Raw genomic sequence first — 17,630 nt, forward strand, 5'->3', positions numbered from 1 at the left:
CTGTTGATTTTAGGGCTTTCAATGCTGAATTGTACAGTTGAGAATTAATTTTATGTTTCCAAAAGTGCCAGAAAATCCAGAGACAGATACGCTCATGTAAACAATTTGCTCCATGACAGTAAATAAATGTAAGTCATATATATAGATGGATGCAGTAGGAAGTTAATCCCTAAATGCAAGTAAACACTTGAGCATTTATTTAATTTAAATCTGAGATTACAGAATTGTGGTTTTTATGTCATGGTATCACTTTGAGACCAACTGCAGCGATGTAAATATACTGCTTTTTTGGTAGAGGATGAAACTTCTCAGCCATTTTTTTTACATTTACTTGCTTTATGCTAACAACAGTGATAACAATAATATTAAATTAAACATTAAATTTGAAAAGCACTTAATTTTTTGTCAATTTTTTTCTGAATTATTGCTTGTGTAAAGCATTTTTGTAGTTTGGTTTTTTTTTAACCTGCAAACAAATAGATAAAAAAGAGAAAAAATATTTACTGTCAGAATTTTGGCAGTTAGGTCCAGAAAAATCCTTTTACACCATAATGCTTCCATCTTTAACCAAAACTACATATTTTATATTGTAGTAATTTCTGATTAAAGTATTTGTTTTTGAAACTTTGTAACAACCACAACTTTGAAACAATAAACAAACAATTGCGAGGATAGTTTGTTATCATAATGAATAAAACCAAACAAGATTTTTTGCCTTGTCAGAGAAATTGCTGATCTTAACTGCGTGAATCTCGGCCTAAATCTATGCCGTGTTTTAATTTGAAAGCTATGGCCGGAAGTTGTTGGGTCCTTTAAATAGGAAAGCGGAAACTGGGTGAAATCAAGATCTGTGTATTTTATTTTGAAAAGCATGCTCGTAAGTGTGTTGATCCGCTAACTTCATTTACAGCGGGAACTGGGTGAAAAGCTACTAACGATGCCATTGTGATTGGCTCAAATTGACAATTCCAGTTTAATTCCTGAAAGACGGACGTTTTAACACGATGGTGTTTAAACTGTGTCAAACGCCAATTAAACGTTCTGGTGTTGTTAGCTATCCTGGAAAGTGGTATGAGTCGACTGCAGCAGTTCAGGACAAAGTTGATCGTTTTTTACCTGCATCACTAGACAGGTGGAGAATAGTAACAGATGTCGACGAATTAGCAGGCTTCCAACGAGCCGTCATCACATTTCCAAGCAACTTTGTTCAGTTTCCTTCAGGAGGAAGACGCGCGAGGAGAAATCAGCTGTCTCCGTCACGTTTCTCAGTACGAGGTAAAAGATCATAAACTCAACACTTAAGTTTGACTTTTGTGACTTTATTCAGACTTTAGTACATCAACAAAGAGTTTTCTTTAACTGGGGCATTGTGACATTGTAACCTCAATAACTCGGGATCACAATGGTTTCTGGATTTTCAAAATAAAATTCGTGTTAACCTGAAGCTGGATTTGCATATATGTATTTTCTCATCTTTACATTTACTTACTTTGTAACCTTATACTATGTTTATAAATAATCACAAGAAACTGATGGATTCTGATTAGCAATAAGCAACATTGGTTAATTTGACATAGCCTTAAGGCCCACTGCAATGAATGAAAATTGTGTTCTTGGTTTTTTAACATTTTCTAGTGGAATTTTTCCAATGATGGAGGGAATATTTAAAGGAAATAAACCGCAAAATTACTTTCCTAAATATTTCTTTATTCAAGTTGAAGTGAATCAGGAGCAGACTAAATAAAGCTGTTATAAAAAGAGCGCATTTGTGACATAGAAAGTGGATCACAAACTCTGCTCCATTCTGATGCATTCACTTTTAGTCGACTAGATCCATGTACGTCTGTGTTTTCCTCGTCTGAGCTGGAGTCAGGATCAAAACTGTGCAGCATTTTTACTGCACCGGTAAGGTTATGTTAGGGCTGTGAACTAGTGGGAGAGCGTGTAAACAGATGGGTGACAGGAAGAGGGGTCGGGCTTGCAGTCTCTCCCACAACTCAGAAGAGAACTTCTTATGAACTACTGCCACTCTGCAGAAACTATGTCCTCGAAAACAACAGTTTTCGAAGACAAATTTGGCCATAAACACTAAACAGTATAATCATAATTAAAAGACCACCCTCAATGCTTTTAAAATATATCAAAAGATGATCAAAGTGGGTCTTTAATGCAGTTTATGATATATTTATTCACAAATGAAATAACAGAATATATTCCATCTGCTTTGCTTTTAAGTACTGTATCTATCCAACTATCTATTCATTATTAGAAATGTATACTATTTACACTTTTGTGAAAAAATGGATGTTTTTCCAGAAACACATGTTCTGATAATGCAGTTCCCAGCAACATAACCGCTATTGTAAATTGGACCAAGTTTGTCAAATATAAGAAAGAAAAAAAAAACTTTAAGGTCCTTGTGTTTTTTCTAGAAAAGTTTTTCCTCTGTAGTTATTTCTCGGGGACCTTTTTGTTTTTCCACTCAGCTGTGTATCCATTCATTTCAGAGCTCAGTACCTCCACCAGAACCCTCCAGTACGACATGAAACCGGACATACCCAAGGCTCAGGGCCGGAAGCTCTTTTTTGACACCCACGCAGTAGTTCGGCTCTTTGAAGAGAACGGTTGGCTTTTTTTTTTTTTTTTCCAGCATCTTCACCTCATTTTGTCCCCTCGACGCTGACGGACTCCTTAAGAATTGTTTAGCATTCTTGTCTTTTTCCCGCATCGACAGGGTTCTCCACTCAACAAGCTGAAGTGATGGTGAACGTGCTGATGAGGACCACAAACTCAAATATGGATGTGGTTTATAGTGACATGGTCACCAAGGTGCATCAGGTGATCCTCAGGCCCACTTTGCCTCTTGTGAAACATGGATCGCACTCTAGCCACATTGTTAAGACAAATGACATTTTTAAAGTACTATTTGAAACATTTGTGACAGATATTTACATAATTTTGAAAAAAAATGATATCCAATTGTTCCTTATTGACTGTTTTTAACAATAATTGGCTATTTAAAAGTGAGTTTTGAATGTGAAAGTGATGTAAGAATAAATGTATTCCATGATAATTCATCTTCCATGGACCACTGTGAAAGTGGCATCCATGATGTTGGGATGTCACACATGGCCTGGTCTCTGGGACTTTAGCAGGACTGTTTTTCACTGTTTTCACGGTTTGACAGGAGATCATGCTGCAGCGAGTGATGTCCCAAATTGCAGCAGTGAAGAAGGACATGATTATCCTGGAGAAGAGCGAGTTCTCTGCTCTGCTGGCAGAGAACGAGGTAAAAGACGGACACTTTCAGGGTTGATGAAAATGTCCACGCTGCTGTCCTCCCATCTGTCTTTAGTATCTGAAAGGTTCAAGCTTAGCTGGTTTTTCTTTTAGAATTATCTTTTGATCCACTGTAAAAGTTTTCGCAGTGGTCCTTTAATGATGATTGCGCCGTTTTTAGCCACAAAAAAGCCAAATGCCAGCTCAGATGAGGAAAGCAAAATGTGCGTGGATCTAGTCGTCTAAAAGAGGATGCATCAGAATGGAGCGGAGCAGGAAGCTTGACGCTTTATTCGTCTGCTCCAGATTCATGACAAATAAAGAAATCCTCAGAAATGCAATTTTGAGCTTCATTTTCTCAATAAATGTCCTCCATCATCAGAAAAATGACACAAGAACATGTTTAATTAACCAAAACACAGTTTTCTTTCAGTGAGTCTTTAAAAAAGGCCACATGAACATGTTGCACCTCCAGAAAGCTCATTCAATTTGACTTTATGAACAGTTTAAAAAAATAAAATCAACTGCTGTGTTCTCAAACACCAGGGTGCAATGAGTGACCATGTTTACTTATGTAGTAAAAAAAAACCCCCACCTCTGTCTAGGATTACACTCGTGTATTGGGTTAGCCTGATCTTAAAATCCAATTAATGTAAAGCCAGACTAAGTTCAACGTGTGATGTGTCAATAATTACGTTTAAATGGTTAAAAATGCCGTCATCTGTCAAAATGTAAACCCAATATACACATTTCTCAGCCACAGGCCAGAGGTAACTGAAAGAGTAGAATAAAACTTTATTAATCACACAAAGGGGACAGTCACTTGTTACCACGGCTCTATTAAAGACAACAGATCATAAATAACATTAAAAAGTACTATACAATATTACGTTTAGCGTGTTTTTCTGTATTTTAATAGAAAATGAGAATAAACATTTTTAAATAAAATATGGGAAATTGTCTAAATTGTGATGAAAACTGTTTACTTTATGCTGCAGTTTAACTTCAGCAGAATGTTTGTGAAATACAGGAGAGGGTGACGTTGTTTTTATGGATTGTCAATATAACTTAGTGAGATTTTTCAGAAAAATACATTTATCACAGTACTTTTATGTAAGCATCTTTATTGTTCTGTATGTGTTTTTTTCTTCCAGAAACTAAAGATCCAGTTGTTAGAACTCAATGAGCAACTTGCTGTGAGTTCCATTTAAATCTCAAAATTTTCTGTATCATATTATCTTTCTTGACATTTTACCATAGGAAAGCATAAAAGGTCGGTGTTTCTTCAGAGAATTTAAAAAGACTGCCTTATTTTAGGACTTTATTTTGGTTTTCTTCTCTTTGGTTGCAGGATGTGATCAAAAAGGTTCACTCTGACAATATGTTGGACATGAATTTGGAGAAAAGCCGCGTAAAAGAACTAGTAAGTATTTGTGGCATAATCAGTGTTCTGAATTGACTCTGTGGGCTTTATATAATTTAAAGAGGGAAAACAAAAGTCATCCAAATTAACCAGAAAAGTTTGTGATAAATAATAAACATTTTCACAGACATTTACTAATAATTTTTTTTTTTTTAAAGTTTAGAAAAGGATGCAAGCTTCAGGACGGATCAAACTTGTTTTAGTCATCAATGATCATCAAGTATCTCAAAAGTTTTTTATTTTTTAATATAAAACAGAACATCTCAAAGTAATATAGTGCTGCATCTATAAAAATTCCACTAAAAATAACTAAATTACATTTGAAGATATTAAGATATAAAACAAACATATTTAGTCCAGGTCCTAATAAGGAAAACACATTCCGCTCTTTTAGGCTGCACTTTAATCATCCTTTTTCTTCTTCTAGATTTTACTCAGAAATAAAAATAAAGAAATTCAAACACTAAAACAGGAAACTAAACTCTGGACTAAAGGGTGACTTTAATCAATTCCAAACCATTTTCAGGTTCTGAGCAGCTGATGTGATTTTGCTCATCTGTTTATGCCGGAGGACAGTTTATGATAAAGAAGTCGCGAATGTCAAAATATGATTTTGTGATTTCAGAAAGCAGAGCACGACAAGCAGCTTTTAGAGACTCGGACTGAGATCATGGAAATGGTTTGTAGACGTCCCAAACTCCTCTAAATAATCCTTTTTTCCCCTGTTCCAGTCAAAATGTTGTTGCGGCGATGATTCCTTTTATTCAGAGTCTGTTCATTGTTTTCCTTCTTTGTTTTGTCTTTAGTCTGCAGGGTCTGATCAGGCTTTTGTTTTGGGTCTTTTCACAGACAGCAGAGCAGGACCGGCATTTCACTGAGACAAACATGAAAATTGACACTGAAGTTGCTGGTCTGAAAACCATGCTGGAGTCTCACAAACTGGATACAATCAAATATCTTGCAGGTGAGAAGTGGCCCTTTGAGAACAAAAAAAACAATTGTTTACAATTGTGTGGTTTTTTTTTAAGAAAGTGTGTAAAATCAGCTTTAGGAGGAGTTCAGATTTATTACATTTGAATGAGAGGAAGGATTGTGGAAAACTGTTTATAAAACATTTAAAAAAAAGAATAAAATAAGTTTTAAAAAATTCACTAAAGCCCGTGGCTTTATTTGTATTTTTTTTCCTTTTCTATTTTTCAGGTTCAGTATTCACGGGTCTCACTGTGGTCTTGGGTTTCTACAGAGTTTGGATGTAAAAGTGTCCTGTGTAACTTTTTTATGACCTTTTCTTTGAAACCTTCAAGTTCAAAAGTATTCAGAGTAAATTTTGTTTTTTTTTCCTCAAAGGGTTATAGCAGCTGCCTAAAGGCCAAAATTAAATAAAACGTTAGGCAGGTTTTAAATATATTTTGCTATCTTTTACAAACATAAGTGCTATGCATTGCTTATCAGTAAAAACAAACTTTTATTTGATAATTTTTCAATATTTTGACATGTTTATTGAAGAATCTTTGCCTTGGGTAAAGCTGTATGAAACTGAAATGGATTAGTTTCTTTACTGCATGAAAAAGAAACACATAAACGTAATACTTGAGTATTTTTCCTACATGCTTTCAGAATAGATTTTTACATTTATTTGTTTTTTAATTGAATGGAAAAATATTTTGAATCAATAAATACTCTTTAAAAAATACTCTGTGCTGTTTTTTATACGCAAAATAGAAGAAAACTGCACTTAACAATGTTAAAATATTCATTTGCTCGTTTTAAATTTACTGAAGGACACCATTAAAAAAACAATCGACGAGTGCGCTGCCTTTATTTTGAAAGTACTTGAACCGGAAGTGATTGCGTGCGGCTTCATTTGTGATCAGGAGACACGTGCCAAACCTTCCCAGATGTTTTGACATGTCGAGCAGTTTAATGCAGTGATATTAAAAATTTAGATACAGAGTATTTTACGTACATAGTCGCACGTGCTAAACTGAAACGTCCGTGTTCATGGTCTAATACTGGCTAAAAGGTTAGCATTGAAGCTAACGCAAGTTAAGGTGAGTAGCATTTAACATTTTATTAAAGACTAAAGTCAACATAAGATTTTAATAACTTTGCTTTGAGGGCTTTTAAAAGGTTGAGATATTACTGTTTAATATTTGGTTGGGACCTTTGAATAGCTGTATCAAAAATTTACAAATTTACGCTCTTAAATGATTTATTTACATTTCTTCAGGTGCATTTTCCTGCCATCATGGCTGATGCATTCAGTAGCAGCTCGGAAACTGTAATTCAGCGGGTGCTGGAAGTAATTTCGAAGGCAAACACACCTGCAGAGAAACTAGATGACTTGTATGAGATAAAGAAGTGTTGTAAGTTCATTACAGACCATCATTTCCAAAAGGTGAGGAAATTACTTCAAATATTGCCATATTGTTGTGTTCCAATGAATGTATCAACAGGAACAGAAAAAATGTGTTTTTTCCAAACTCTGTAATGCAGCTACCATGCTTTGTATTTACAGGTTGCTCTGCAGTTTCCTGATGAGCTGCTGAGAGATTCCGTGGCAGTAGCAGAGGAGATTGAGAAAAACTGCAATGTCAAAACATTCATTTTGGGAGACACTTCTTATGGCAGGTGATATAGACTAATAAAACTAAGAACTGATTTATGTTTTTTTATTTTTTTAAGTCATTTTTTTTACTTAAGGACACGCAAGAATGTGCTTTCTTTTCCTGATCGGTGTATAGAATATATAAACCATGAGCACCGTTTGCTAAACTCTTTCATGCAGCTGCTGCGTGGATGAAGTGGCTGCCGAGCACGTCGGGGCGGACTGCATCGTGCACTACGGCAGTGCTTGCCTCAGTCCCTCAAAAAGGCTCCCTCTAATGTACATTTTTGAAAAAAGACAACTAGATGTGGAGATGTGTGCTTGCTCCTTCCGAGAGCTTTACCCGGACAAACAGAGCCATGTAGTTCTCCTTTACGATGTCAACTATGATCACGCTATCGGTAAGATTTCCCACAAAACCCCTAAAAGACCCACTCCGATCAAAATTTTACGTGTTTTTGTAGCATTTTCCAAGAAAATTAAGCTTAATAATGCAGTTGGAAAAACCTTATAGTTATGACAAAATACGCTGGGGGCGCCACGAGCTCCATGCTCCACCCTATTCTGATGCATCCACTAGATCCATGTACGTCTGTGTTTTCCTCGTCTGAGCTGTAATCCGGATCTAAACTGCACAGCTGGATAGCTTTAACATTGCTCACTATTTTTGTTGCAATGGTAATATTAAGCCTGGGGGTGTGAAGGGTAAGAGGGAGTGTAAACAGAAGGATGATGGGAAGTGTGGCGCAAACACACCGCTCTATCTCTGGTGAATTTCTAATTAGCTACTGCCGCTCTCCTAGAAAATAAAACCGGTTTTACGAGATGGGCTTAAAACATAAATCACAATTAAAAGAACCACTGGGAACAGTTTTACAGTAGATCAAAAGATAATCGGAGTGGGTCTTTAAAAACAGAAAAAAATACTTCTGTTAATACAGTTACTCAAAAATATAACTTGTGCTTTTTTTTTTCTTTAATTTTTAGATGATCTTGTGAGGATTCTGTCTCCAGAGTATCCAAACCTTCTTGCATCCAAACTCGTCGTAGAAAGCGAGCAGTGCTTTAGTCACGACCGGACAGATCAACTGAGTTCTTTACTTTCTGATCATGATGAAAAGCAGCTCGTCTACCAGTTTGGAAGGCAGTTCTGCCTCAAAACAGGCTTAACAATAACAGATTACAGTATGTTCTACGTCGGTCAGGAAGGAGCGACGCTGCGAAACTTCATGATGACCTGGAATCGATGCTCTTTTTGCTCTTTTGACCCAGAGAAGAGGAAGGGAAGAGTTGAGTCAATAAGTATCAACCGAGCACTTATGAAGCGGTATTACGCCATAGAAAGAGCCAAGGATGCCAGTGTGGTCGGCATCCTGGTGGGCACCCTGGGGGTGGCCGACTACCTCACCATCATCCAGCAGCTGAAGGAGAACATCCACAGAGCTGGCAAGAAGAGCTACGTGTTTGCTATGGGGAAGCTGAATGTTCCTAAGCTGGCAAACTTTCTTGAAATCGACATATTTGTCCTTATCGCGTGTCCCGAGAACTCGCTTCTGGACTCGAGTGAGTTCTATAAACCTGTGGTGACGCCGTTTGAGATGGAGGTGGCCTGCAATAGGAAAAGGGAATGGTCAGAGGAGTACGTCACCGACTTTCGACATCTCCTGCCAGGTTTGATTGCTTTTTTACTCATTTTCCCCCCCTCAGTAATACAGTAGAAACCACATTAAATCTGATGTAGTTTTGTAAAATAATCACATATATATAAATCCATAGAAGTGATTTGTAAAGATTTGATGTGACAAAGGAAAACGCTGCAATCCTTTGACTTCAGGGTTGAAGCACACTTGAAAACGAAAGGAACCGGGTCAGTTCACCAAATAACCATCAAGTGACTTAGTATATCAAGCATGTCAGTTGGATATATTCTCATTTTTAGTTTGCTCTACAACAACAGTACCGTTCACAACTTGGCCGTTAATTTTTAACGAACTACTGCTGCTCTACAGAAACCATGTCCTAGAAAACGAGACTGTTTTTTTTGTTTAATTTAGGATTAAAACATTATTATATATAATAGTATAGTATAAAAATGATAATAATTAAAAGACCACAGGGAACACATTTTACAATGGATCAAAAGATGATCAGCATATGCATTTCTTCAATCTTTTTATAAATACCTCATTAAAAGTATTGACCAATTTAAAGTACTTGTCATAATAATTATCACTGAATTGTATTTGTCTAATCGTACTAGATGTAATGGTGTTCATTGCATCATAAGTTTGTTTATCCCTCAAACAGGAGGACCCAGTCATGTGCTTTTCGCAGAGAGGCAGGAAGAAGATGACGAGACGGACGTTTCTTTGATCACTGGAGCTCTGCGAAGCTCAAGCGTGGCGAACGGCGAGCCTGCGGAGAGCCCGTATGGATCCTCTGTGGTTCTTAGGAACCAGACGATGACCGTAGCCAACACCAACTCCGCTGGTACGCATTGGAATCCCAGCTACACGTTTCTAAGAACGGTTTATTGTTTGGTTTTTGTTATCACAGGAATATTACAGAAGCACAAAATGGTTAATCTGGTTTTAAAGAATTCAAAGGATGAAAAAAACTCAAAACTGAAGTGTTTCTTTCATTTTCTTCAGCATCCTTTTTGGCGAGTCGGAGCTGGCGTGGTTTGGAGCAGAAGCTGGGAGAGACGCCTGTGGTGAAGGCAGTGGAGGGCCGGAGAGGCATCGCTATAGCCTACGAGGAGGAAGGATCTTCTTCATAATCACCAGCAGAGCTCCTCCATTGTTCGTGGACAAATCATGCAAATGGATTAAAGTAATTCTTCAAGAGATGTACCTGCTAAATGTTTTTACAATAAATCTATTTACACAATAACTATGATTCTGCTGCTATCATTCCAATCTTTTTTTACGACTGTGGGAAATTATGTGCAAAAAATATTAGCACAAATTACTGGCCATTCACAGGAACTTATTTCACAAAAGATGCAGGAAATATCCCAGTACTCCCATTACACCGTCCTTCCAGCCAGTCCTGGTTAACTGTGGAAAAAGAAGAAACTGTTGTTTCAATTTGTGTACAATTAAAATGGTTTAAAAAGGTTGTTGTTATGGCTTAAACGGTTTATACTTCTTGCAAGGACTGTGATTTCATCCCCTTCCTTAAAGTTCAGATCTTCTGGATTTGCAGACTGGTATGAGTGAAGCGCCACTTTGTGAGTTTCCTCCCCCTCCTCCTGCTGGAATCCCAAAATATAAGGGGGTGAGTTCAGATTAGAGCTTTCAAATCCATAAGTGTTTTTTCGGCAAAGAAAATAATAACTAATATTTGGTCCAGTCAGTTTAACTTTCATAGTCCTGTGGAGGCAAATAAAAATGTCGTTGATCTGCAACAGGAAAACCCCAAACACTAAAAGTACATGTAGTTCTACACAACCTGATCAAATATTTATCCTTCAGGTAAAATAACATTTTAAAACACACCTTTTAATATAAGTTTTAGGTTGACATGAATATCGTCAGGAAACATTCTTTTAGTAAAAGCCATTTATGTTTTCTGCTTTCAATGATAAACAGGTAGAGAAAATGACCTGAATTCAGGTCATTTTCTCTACCTGCATGTTATTTGTTCACTTTAGTGCAGCGTTTCCCAACCGTGGTCCTCGGGGAACAGGTTCCTGCATTTCTTTGAATCCTACCTCGCTCAAACACATCTGCCTTTGATGACTGTCACTGTCAGACTTCTGCAAAGTCTGATATTGAGCTGAATCAGGTTTGCATAAGCAGGGCAACGTGCAAAACATGCAGGACAGTGTTCCCCAAGGACCAGGGTTGGTAACACTGCTTTAGTGCACGAATGCCAAAACCAAACTTAATTTGTGAGGTTTAAGTGGTTTTATTTATCACTCTAAAGGGAAACACAGAAGTGGAACTGATTACTGAAATTATCATTTTTTTTTAAATATTTCTCAAAAGTTACCAATATTTTACCAATTCTTCTAGGTTTCAGAATGCAATGCAGTTTTTGGAGTAATGTTATTTACAATATTCATCTATTATCAGCACCCACTGTCCCCCTTTCGGGGTCATGGAGTTGTCTTAGCCAACCCAGCTACTGTAGGGTGAAGGCAAGGTATACGCCAGTCTGTCGCAGGGCCACAAACGCTCACCTACGGGCAATTTAGAGTCACCGAAGCATGCTTTTGGACCGTTGGAGGCAACTGGAGAATGGTAAATGGTAAATGGCGTATACTTATATAGCGCTTTCTACCTTCTTACGAAAGCCCAAAGCGCTTTACAGTCACAGTCCCATTCACCCATGCACACACACATTCACACACTGATGGCGGCTCCGCTGCCAAACACTGGCGCCAACCTCCCACCAGAGGCAAGTTAGGGTTCAGTGTCTTGCCCAAGGACACTTCGACACGTGGGCGTGCAAGGCGGGAATCGAACCTGCAATCTTACGATCATGGGTCGACCGCCCTACCGCTGCACCACGGCCTCCCCATACATGTGAACTCATTCACACTGATGAAGCAAAAGTTCTCAGTAAACAGGAATATGATGTCCAAACTTCCTTTCAGTTGCATCTCGTTGCTTAATGGTGATGTTGACAGAAACGCCTGGTTTGTGCGCCGCCACCACTTCCTTACCTTCTTTTCTTTGCACCACAAAGTGATGCGCCCGGCACGGACCTGGCTCCACACCGTTTCCATGTCTGTGTTTGCATCAATCGCACGTTGTCCGCTTGAATCTAAGCTGAAGCCAAAATACGACGGTAACTTTTGTCATACAAAGATGAGGATCAATGGAAGGTGTCAGTTTTGGGGTTAAAATGATGGCTCTACCTTAAGGAGATGTTGTCTGACGGGAGCTTCACCTTCTTGCTTATTTTTCTTATCAGCACTTCATAGGAAGACTCACGTGGTATTGAGACAGCAAAGGTGAATGTGAAGTGAACTTTGACGATGTATAAACTGTCTGGAACCTTGGATTTGAAAGGAAACCGAATGATCAACGAGGCGTTTATGATGAGGACCACTGACTGTTGGGTTTGTCTCAGCGTACCGTCTGCTCTTCATTTCCATTGCTGTCGTTCCCAGAACTGAGACCTGAACGGCAACAGACCAGATCAAACATGGAGAAACGGAGGAAACGAGAATGTTTTAAAGCCTGTGTGTCATAAAATCTACCTCGAGTCCTCTCCGGTATATTCGGTGCTTCTCGACTTGAAGTTGGAACCAAACCCTGGTGACAGTTATTCCCATTAAAGGCAATTTTCAACAACACGCAAAAATTTGAGAGGAAATCAGGATACTTAAAGATTGAAACTACTCCACATGTCAAAGTTGAGCTTTTAATAAAAAATATAAATATTGTGTATCAATTAGGGATGCCACAAGTGTTGATCAGAAACCAAACCGTATGTTAAACCATTAAAGTGAATCGTTGAACACGGCATACCAGTGTTTTAGGTTAAAAGTGTTCAACAAGTGTGCTAAATTTAAAAAGCATTCAGGCTGTATTCAGATTGGAAACATTTGCTCAACTTGAAGAGAACCAGAGTTCATTTCAAGTTTCATTCTGAGGACCCTGGCAAGCAGACCCTGATCCTGGACCAGGAACCGCTCTCTGATCCGTCTTTCGAGGTGGTTTCAGTTCATTTCCAATCAGACTCATTTCTGGAGTTTTTCTCAGTCTGAATAGACTCCATATTCAGAGCAGAACAACTGAACCTAAACGGCTACCTCATCTTTACAGGATGTAAACGGATGAGCCGCAGAGAATTGTGGAGCGACGATGAGACGCAGCAACTCATTAAATTTAATGAGCAACTCTTTAGCTCATTAAAATAACTTTTAACGTGATACACATTGTTTTCACAGTGTTTCCCGACAATCTGTGTCATAAACAGTTATCTTGCAGCCTCCGACACAGACGTTCAAAATTGTTCAGCAAAATATAAAGTTTGGATAATCCGACATGGATTGTAGGACTTTCATTATTTATCTCCTTGCTGTGTCCTGCCAATGGTTGCAGAGATTTTCAATCACATGCTTTTGTTTACAAGCTTTGGTTCGAAACAAATCTCCAGCTGAAAAGCCATCTGAGTACAGACCAAATGCAAGGTTCAGGACTTGATCCAGACCAAATTAGGCAAACTGGGTCTAGACCAACTAACTTCTCCAGTCTGAATACATCCTAGTATTTATTGTTTTGTTACATTACCCCAACCCCAAGTATGAGCCAAGTGAAGTCTTTCACTTCATTGTAACTCGCTGATTACCAAATTAAAAAAAAGGATTTGTCCAAATTTTTTGTTTTTTGTCATTTTATAAACAAATCTTATATCAAAATGACACAAAACTGTGACCCAAAAAAAAATCAAAATTTGTGCTAAATCGTGGAGAAAGTGAATCGTTGCATCCCTAGTACCAATACCTTTTTCTGTTTTAAAGCCAGAGAGATCTCCTGACGCTCCAGGTAATTGTACGGTACGAGTCCCGTCTGTAATCATAACCACGAATAAGCACTCAGTTCTCTACTAAACACACAATCTGGGGGAAAAAAATGATGCACACACTCTCAAGAAGTATCACAGATTGTGCATACGGCATTCTTACTCTTCCATTGAAGATGACATAGGCCCAGTTGTCTGCCCCTTTCTGCAGCACGAACACCATGTTGCCGGGCTTCACGGCCAGCTCGTCGCAGGTTTCAGGAACAAACTCAAACAGTACAGTGTGGGGTTCACCTTCCAAGGCTCTATGAAGAATAGACACACAAAGGGTATCGTAACACACGTGTCTTTTTGTCATTGAAGGAAGATGACGTTTAATTTGATGAAAATTAGAAAACCCTTTTACACGAAAGGACAAAGACATTCAGCAAAAAGATATTAAAAAACATTTTATCAATTTCTACTTGATAGATTTTTAAAAAAACTTGGGATGTACCTTAAAACTTCTGGTTCTCTTGGAGAAAGTGGACCATCTTCAACCTGTTTAGTGATTAAGAAGGAGATTATCCAGTCAGTCCCTGATTTACTGAGTCATACTGGTTCTTGAGGGCTCCAGTGTTTTCCCCAGTCCTGTCTAGTATACGGGATGTACACACAAAACTCACAAAAGGTAATCCTAATTTCAAATTAAATATAAAATTAAAAGGCATAAAATCTTTTATACATGGGCAATGTTTAAATGCACATCCAAAGATTCAAGAATTTTTTCACAACAGCCTGCCACAAATAAGATTTTGTTTACTGACTGTGTTTAAACCATGACTCAACCTCCTGATGTTCTGGTTCTGATGGAATGACAGATAGGGACTTGTATTTGTGACTTGGACTTGACTTGGACCAAAGTCTCACATGCAAATATTTGAATTTAACCTCCAGGTTTGGGACTTGTGAATAAATAATGTTTGTTAAAAAATTATCTTTAAGAAGCTTTGCCGAAACATAAACTGTCTGTTTTAATGTCCACAAAAATGTGATGACAATTTGTGTTAGTAGACTCTTCATTAAAATTCAAATTTGAGACTTGAAATGACAGACTTGAGACTTCAGAGTTGATTTGGACTTGGAAAAAAGGGACTTGTGACCTTCTCTGTCTTTTAAACAGCTTGAATAGCAGATGTGCTGACTTTCTGCTTACAGGTTATTCTGAAAAGTGATTGAGATACGGACGGATGGATGAATGGATACTTTTTCGATCCCGACAAGTTGTACTACACTTGTCACTGCTTTTAGCTTAGTGTCAATAAAAAATGTAGGAGGGAGAAACAAACATCGCATGCTTCTAAGGCTCATTTTCAAGCTGGAAGGTTGCGTGGACATTTCACAATTTTTCAGAATTTTTTGTTGCCTCATCACAGCATTTAGCAACGAAAAATACGAATCTCCGTCACCTGTGGCTGCAGAGGAGCAAATCCAGAAAAATCGTCTTGTGGATTGACAGAGGCAACAACCTGATCATCAAACAAACAATACACAGATTGTTAAGTTCACCCTCAAGATTTCCCAAATCATGTAAGATGATTTATTTCAATGAAAAAGATTTATTCTTACTTTGGCTTTGCCCAGGTAGTCTTTCTTCTCCAGCTCTGCAACGTAATGTTTATTTGGTTTAAACATCATTTTTGATGGGAACTCCACTAGTTTGAACAGCTTCTCCTTCTGTCAATGAAATCGCATCAAAAAGATGTCCTAAATCTGACATTTCAAAACCGCATTCTGTCCCTAAACTTTCCATGGAGGCACGGTTGGACCTGAACTTACTGGACAAATAAAGACATTATTTACTCTGACGAGATCCTTAGCAGAGATGAAACTGCAGATGTGTTTTGTTTAATAGTTTTTAAATGTGTGGATTAACATTTTAAAATATTTATTTATATTCCTGCTGAATCCCTTATAGGGGTCACAGGGCTGCTGGAGCCTATCCCAGTCGACTGTTAAAATTACTTTTTAGATCCCCCCCCCTCCATGTAAATTGGGCACTTTAAGAGAAACCCTCGTTTTTCATCAGATCAATGCTAACCAGGACTGCCTGCTGAGCTTTTTCGATGACACTGAGCTTGGCGTCTGTTTTGTAGTCAAGCGCCTTCCTGAGGTTTTGCTCAGCCTTTTCCCAGTTTCCCAGCTGAGCCTCAGCCAGGGCCATGTTGTGGAGAACCTTTGAAAGGAGAGATTTTATTTAGAGCTTTTCTCATGCAAACAGCAGAATTGGAAGGTGTTATGATTTAGTGATGATGTAGTAGATTGTGCCTAAGGTTGAAAACACCTACCTCACATGCATATAGAATATATCTGAGACCAAGGGCCTTGTAATCGATCAGGTTGTTTCCTCTTAGCGTTTTGAAGGCTCTCTGGAAGTCACCAATGCTCTCTTCGTACCTTTACAGATGTGTGATCAAATAAATTGCATAACAAATCAGTGAAAACTTGTGGTTTAGGTGCAAATACTTAACAGGTGTTCTGAATTTGGAATGAAATGGAAGGAAATTGGTCGTTGTTTGTAAAAAGCCGGTGTGTCTTACCTCATCTTCTTATAAAAGGTGATTCCTCTTTGAAAGAAAGCCACTGCCAAATGCTCATCCTTGCGAATGCTGCAATCGAACGCCTATGAAACAGCAGCAACTTCCTTTACAAAAACGCTTTCAGCACCACTTCTTGTTTCACTGCGACTCGCACTTACACTACAATCGAATTCAATCTCTGCCTCACCGGTTGCATCCAGATAACTGATGTTTTCAGATTTCTAGTTTTCTATTTTAGGAGCAAATTAATAGTTGAGAAATGCTTGACTTTACCTTTTCAGCATCATCCAAGTTCTGGTTAAGCAGATGCAGACAGCCGATGTTGAAACAAATCTTGGAGTTTGGCTCAGGAATGGCCAAGAGAATCCGGAGAGCTTCCGAAAAATCCTGTTTGTCAGCACAGGTTACGCCGTCATCCCACTGTCGCAGAGTGTCCACAAAAGACATTTTGGCTGCCGCTGAGACACAGTGACTGAATTGAGGAAGTTTCTCTGATTTATGCCATGAAAAACAGGAAGTTGATGACAACGTTCAATGAATTTGCATCAACGCCATGTGCTCTTGAGTCCAAGTCAATATAGTAAGAATCGTGGTTTGATCTGTGAATCGTTGATCTGAAAAAATTATGGGTGTTTAAATATTTACTGTAGTATTTTAAGAGTAAATAATGAAGTAAAGTGCAATAGTAGTACTCCCCACCTCATCATTATCTTTGGTTAATTTTATGATTTACATGGATTTGTATTAGCAATACCGTATTTTTTTCATTTTTTTTCATTTACTCATCACAAAGTCTACCTTAAGTTAAGATTTTCCAAAACTTCACTGATTAAAAATGAATTAATAAAAATTGTGTGAACCCATATATTTAGCCAAAACAAAAGAACAGGTTATTTTATTACCTCAATGTTTTTTAAATTTATTCTTTTATTTTATGTGCCTTAAGAGATAAATGAAAACTTATGAGTAATTAAAACATTATTTTAACATTATTTAGCAAAGTTTGAGGCTTAAATCTGGCATTACAGTCTGCAAAACAAAATAGAATGAAAAAACAAACAAAAAAAAAAGGTTACATCTCAGGTTTTAATAGACTTTTTCTTTAAGTTATATAGATTAGTGTAAACATTAACAAAGTTATAAGAAAATAAATTATTTTAGAGTTTTGATTTTTTTTCTCTTGTCCTTAAAATTGTTGAATTGTTGGCCAACACTCTTTAAAATTTTTCTTATTTCCCCAACCTTTTAGCGAGACAAAAAT

At 37.7% G+C, this 17,630-nt stretch overlaps 3 protein-coding genes across 3 annotated transcripts; 2 read left to right on the forward strand and 1 right to left on the reverse strand.

The window, feature by feature from the left end:
* Positions 1-860: 860 nt before the first annotated feature.
* LOC101166999 (mitochondrial calcium uniporter regulator 1) lies at positions 861-6,395 on the forward strand. The gene is made up of 9 exons (XM_004080925.4): positions 861-1,275; positions 2,508-2,624; positions 2,735-2,838; positions 3,188-3,289; positions 4,434-4,475; positions 4,631-4,702; positions 5,328-5,381; positions 5,552-5,666; positions 5,903-6,395. The coding sequence occupies exons 1-9, from the start codon at positions 1,005-1,007 to the stop codon at positions 5,956-5,958; spliced, it is 933 nt and encodes a 310-aa protein (XP_004080973.2). The 5' UTR covers positions 861-1,004; the 3' UTR covers positions 5,959-6,395.
* Positions 6,396-6,523: 128 nt separating this feature from the next.
* On the forward strand, positions 6,524-10,202 carry dph2 (DPH2 homolog). Its single transcript, XM_004080926.4, has 7 exons — positions 6,524-6,753; positions 6,933-7,100; positions 7,221-7,333; positions 7,491-7,711; positions 8,298-8,981; positions 9,618-9,800; positions 9,962-10,202. Exons 2-7 carry the CDS (start codon positions 6,951-6,953, stop codon positions 10,087-10,089), a joined length of 1,479 nt encoding a protein of 492 aa, XP_004080974.1. The 5' UTR covers positions 6,524-6,753; positions 6,933-6,950; the 3' UTR covers positions 10,090-10,202.
* On the reverse strand, positions 9,814-17,046 carry ncf2 (neutrophil cytosolic factor 2). The gene is made up of 15 exons (XM_004080939.4): positions 16,643-17,046; positions 16,370-16,452; positions 16,118-16,226; positions 15,871-16,005; positions 15,399-15,506; positions 15,239-15,298; positions 14,287-14,330; positions 13,954-14,095; positions 13,772-13,837; positions 12,523-12,577; positions 12,398-12,441; positions 12,178-12,317; positions 11,983-12,088; positions 10,458-10,566; positions 9,814-10,369 (listed from the first exon to the last, which is right to left on the reverse strand). Exons 1-15 carry the CDS (start codon positions 16,814-16,816, stop codon positions 10,299-10,301), a joined length of 1,446 nt encoding a protein of 481 aa, XP_004080987.1. The 5' UTR covers positions 16,817-17,046; the 3' UTR covers positions 9,814-10,298.
* Between the last annotated feature and the right edge of the window lie 584 nt (positions 17,047-17,630).

The sequence above is a fragment of the Oryzias latipes genome, chromosome 20 (assembly GCF_002234675.1).
Source record: "Oryzias latipes chromosome 20, ASM223467v1".
Lineage (NCBI taxonomy): Eukaryota > Metazoa > Chordata > Actinopteri > Beloniformes > Adrianichthyidae > Oryzias > Oryzias latipes.

Excerpts from the sequence above, each read along its gene's own strand:
- dph2 (XM_004080926.4), top strand. The coding sequence starts at position 6,951 with ATGGCTGATGCATTCAGTAGCAGCTCGGAAACTGTAATTCAGCGGGTG. Across the intron at positions 7,101-7,220 it reads CAGACCATCATTTCCAAAAG|GTTGCTCTGCAGTTTCCTGA; the intron begins GTGAGGAAATTA and ends TTGTATTTACAG. Across the intron at positions 7,334-7,490 it reads GGAGACACTTCTTATGGCAG|CTGCTGCGTGGATGAAGTGG; the intron begins GTGATATAGACT and ends TCTTTCATGCAG.
- ncf2 (XM_004080939.4), bottom strand. The coding sequence starts at position 16,816 with ATGTCTTTTGTGGACACTCTGCGACAGTGGGATGACGGCGTAACCTGT. Across the intron at positions 16,453-16,642 it reads ACTTGGATGATGCTGAAAAG|GCGTTCGATTGCAGCATTCG; the intron begins GTAAAGTCAAGC and ends GCTGTTTCATAG. Across the intron at positions 14,331-15,238 it reads TTGCTCCTCTGCAGCCACAG|GTTGAAGATGGTCCACTTTC; the intron begins GTGACGGAGATT and ends ATCACTAAACAG.
- LOC101166999 (XM_004080925.4), top strand. The coding sequence starts at position 1,005 with ATGGTGTTTAAACTGTGTCAAACGCCAATTAAACGTTCTGGTGTTGTT. Across the intron at positions 3,290-4,433 it reads CTCTGCTGGCAGAGAACGAG|AAACTAAAGATCCAGTTGTT; the intron begins GTAAAAGACGGA and ends TTTTTCTTCCAG. Across the intron at positions 4,476-4,630 it reads AACTCAATGAGCAACTTGCT|GATGTGATCAAAAAGGTTCA; the intron begins GTGAGTTCCATT and ends CTTTGGTTGCAG.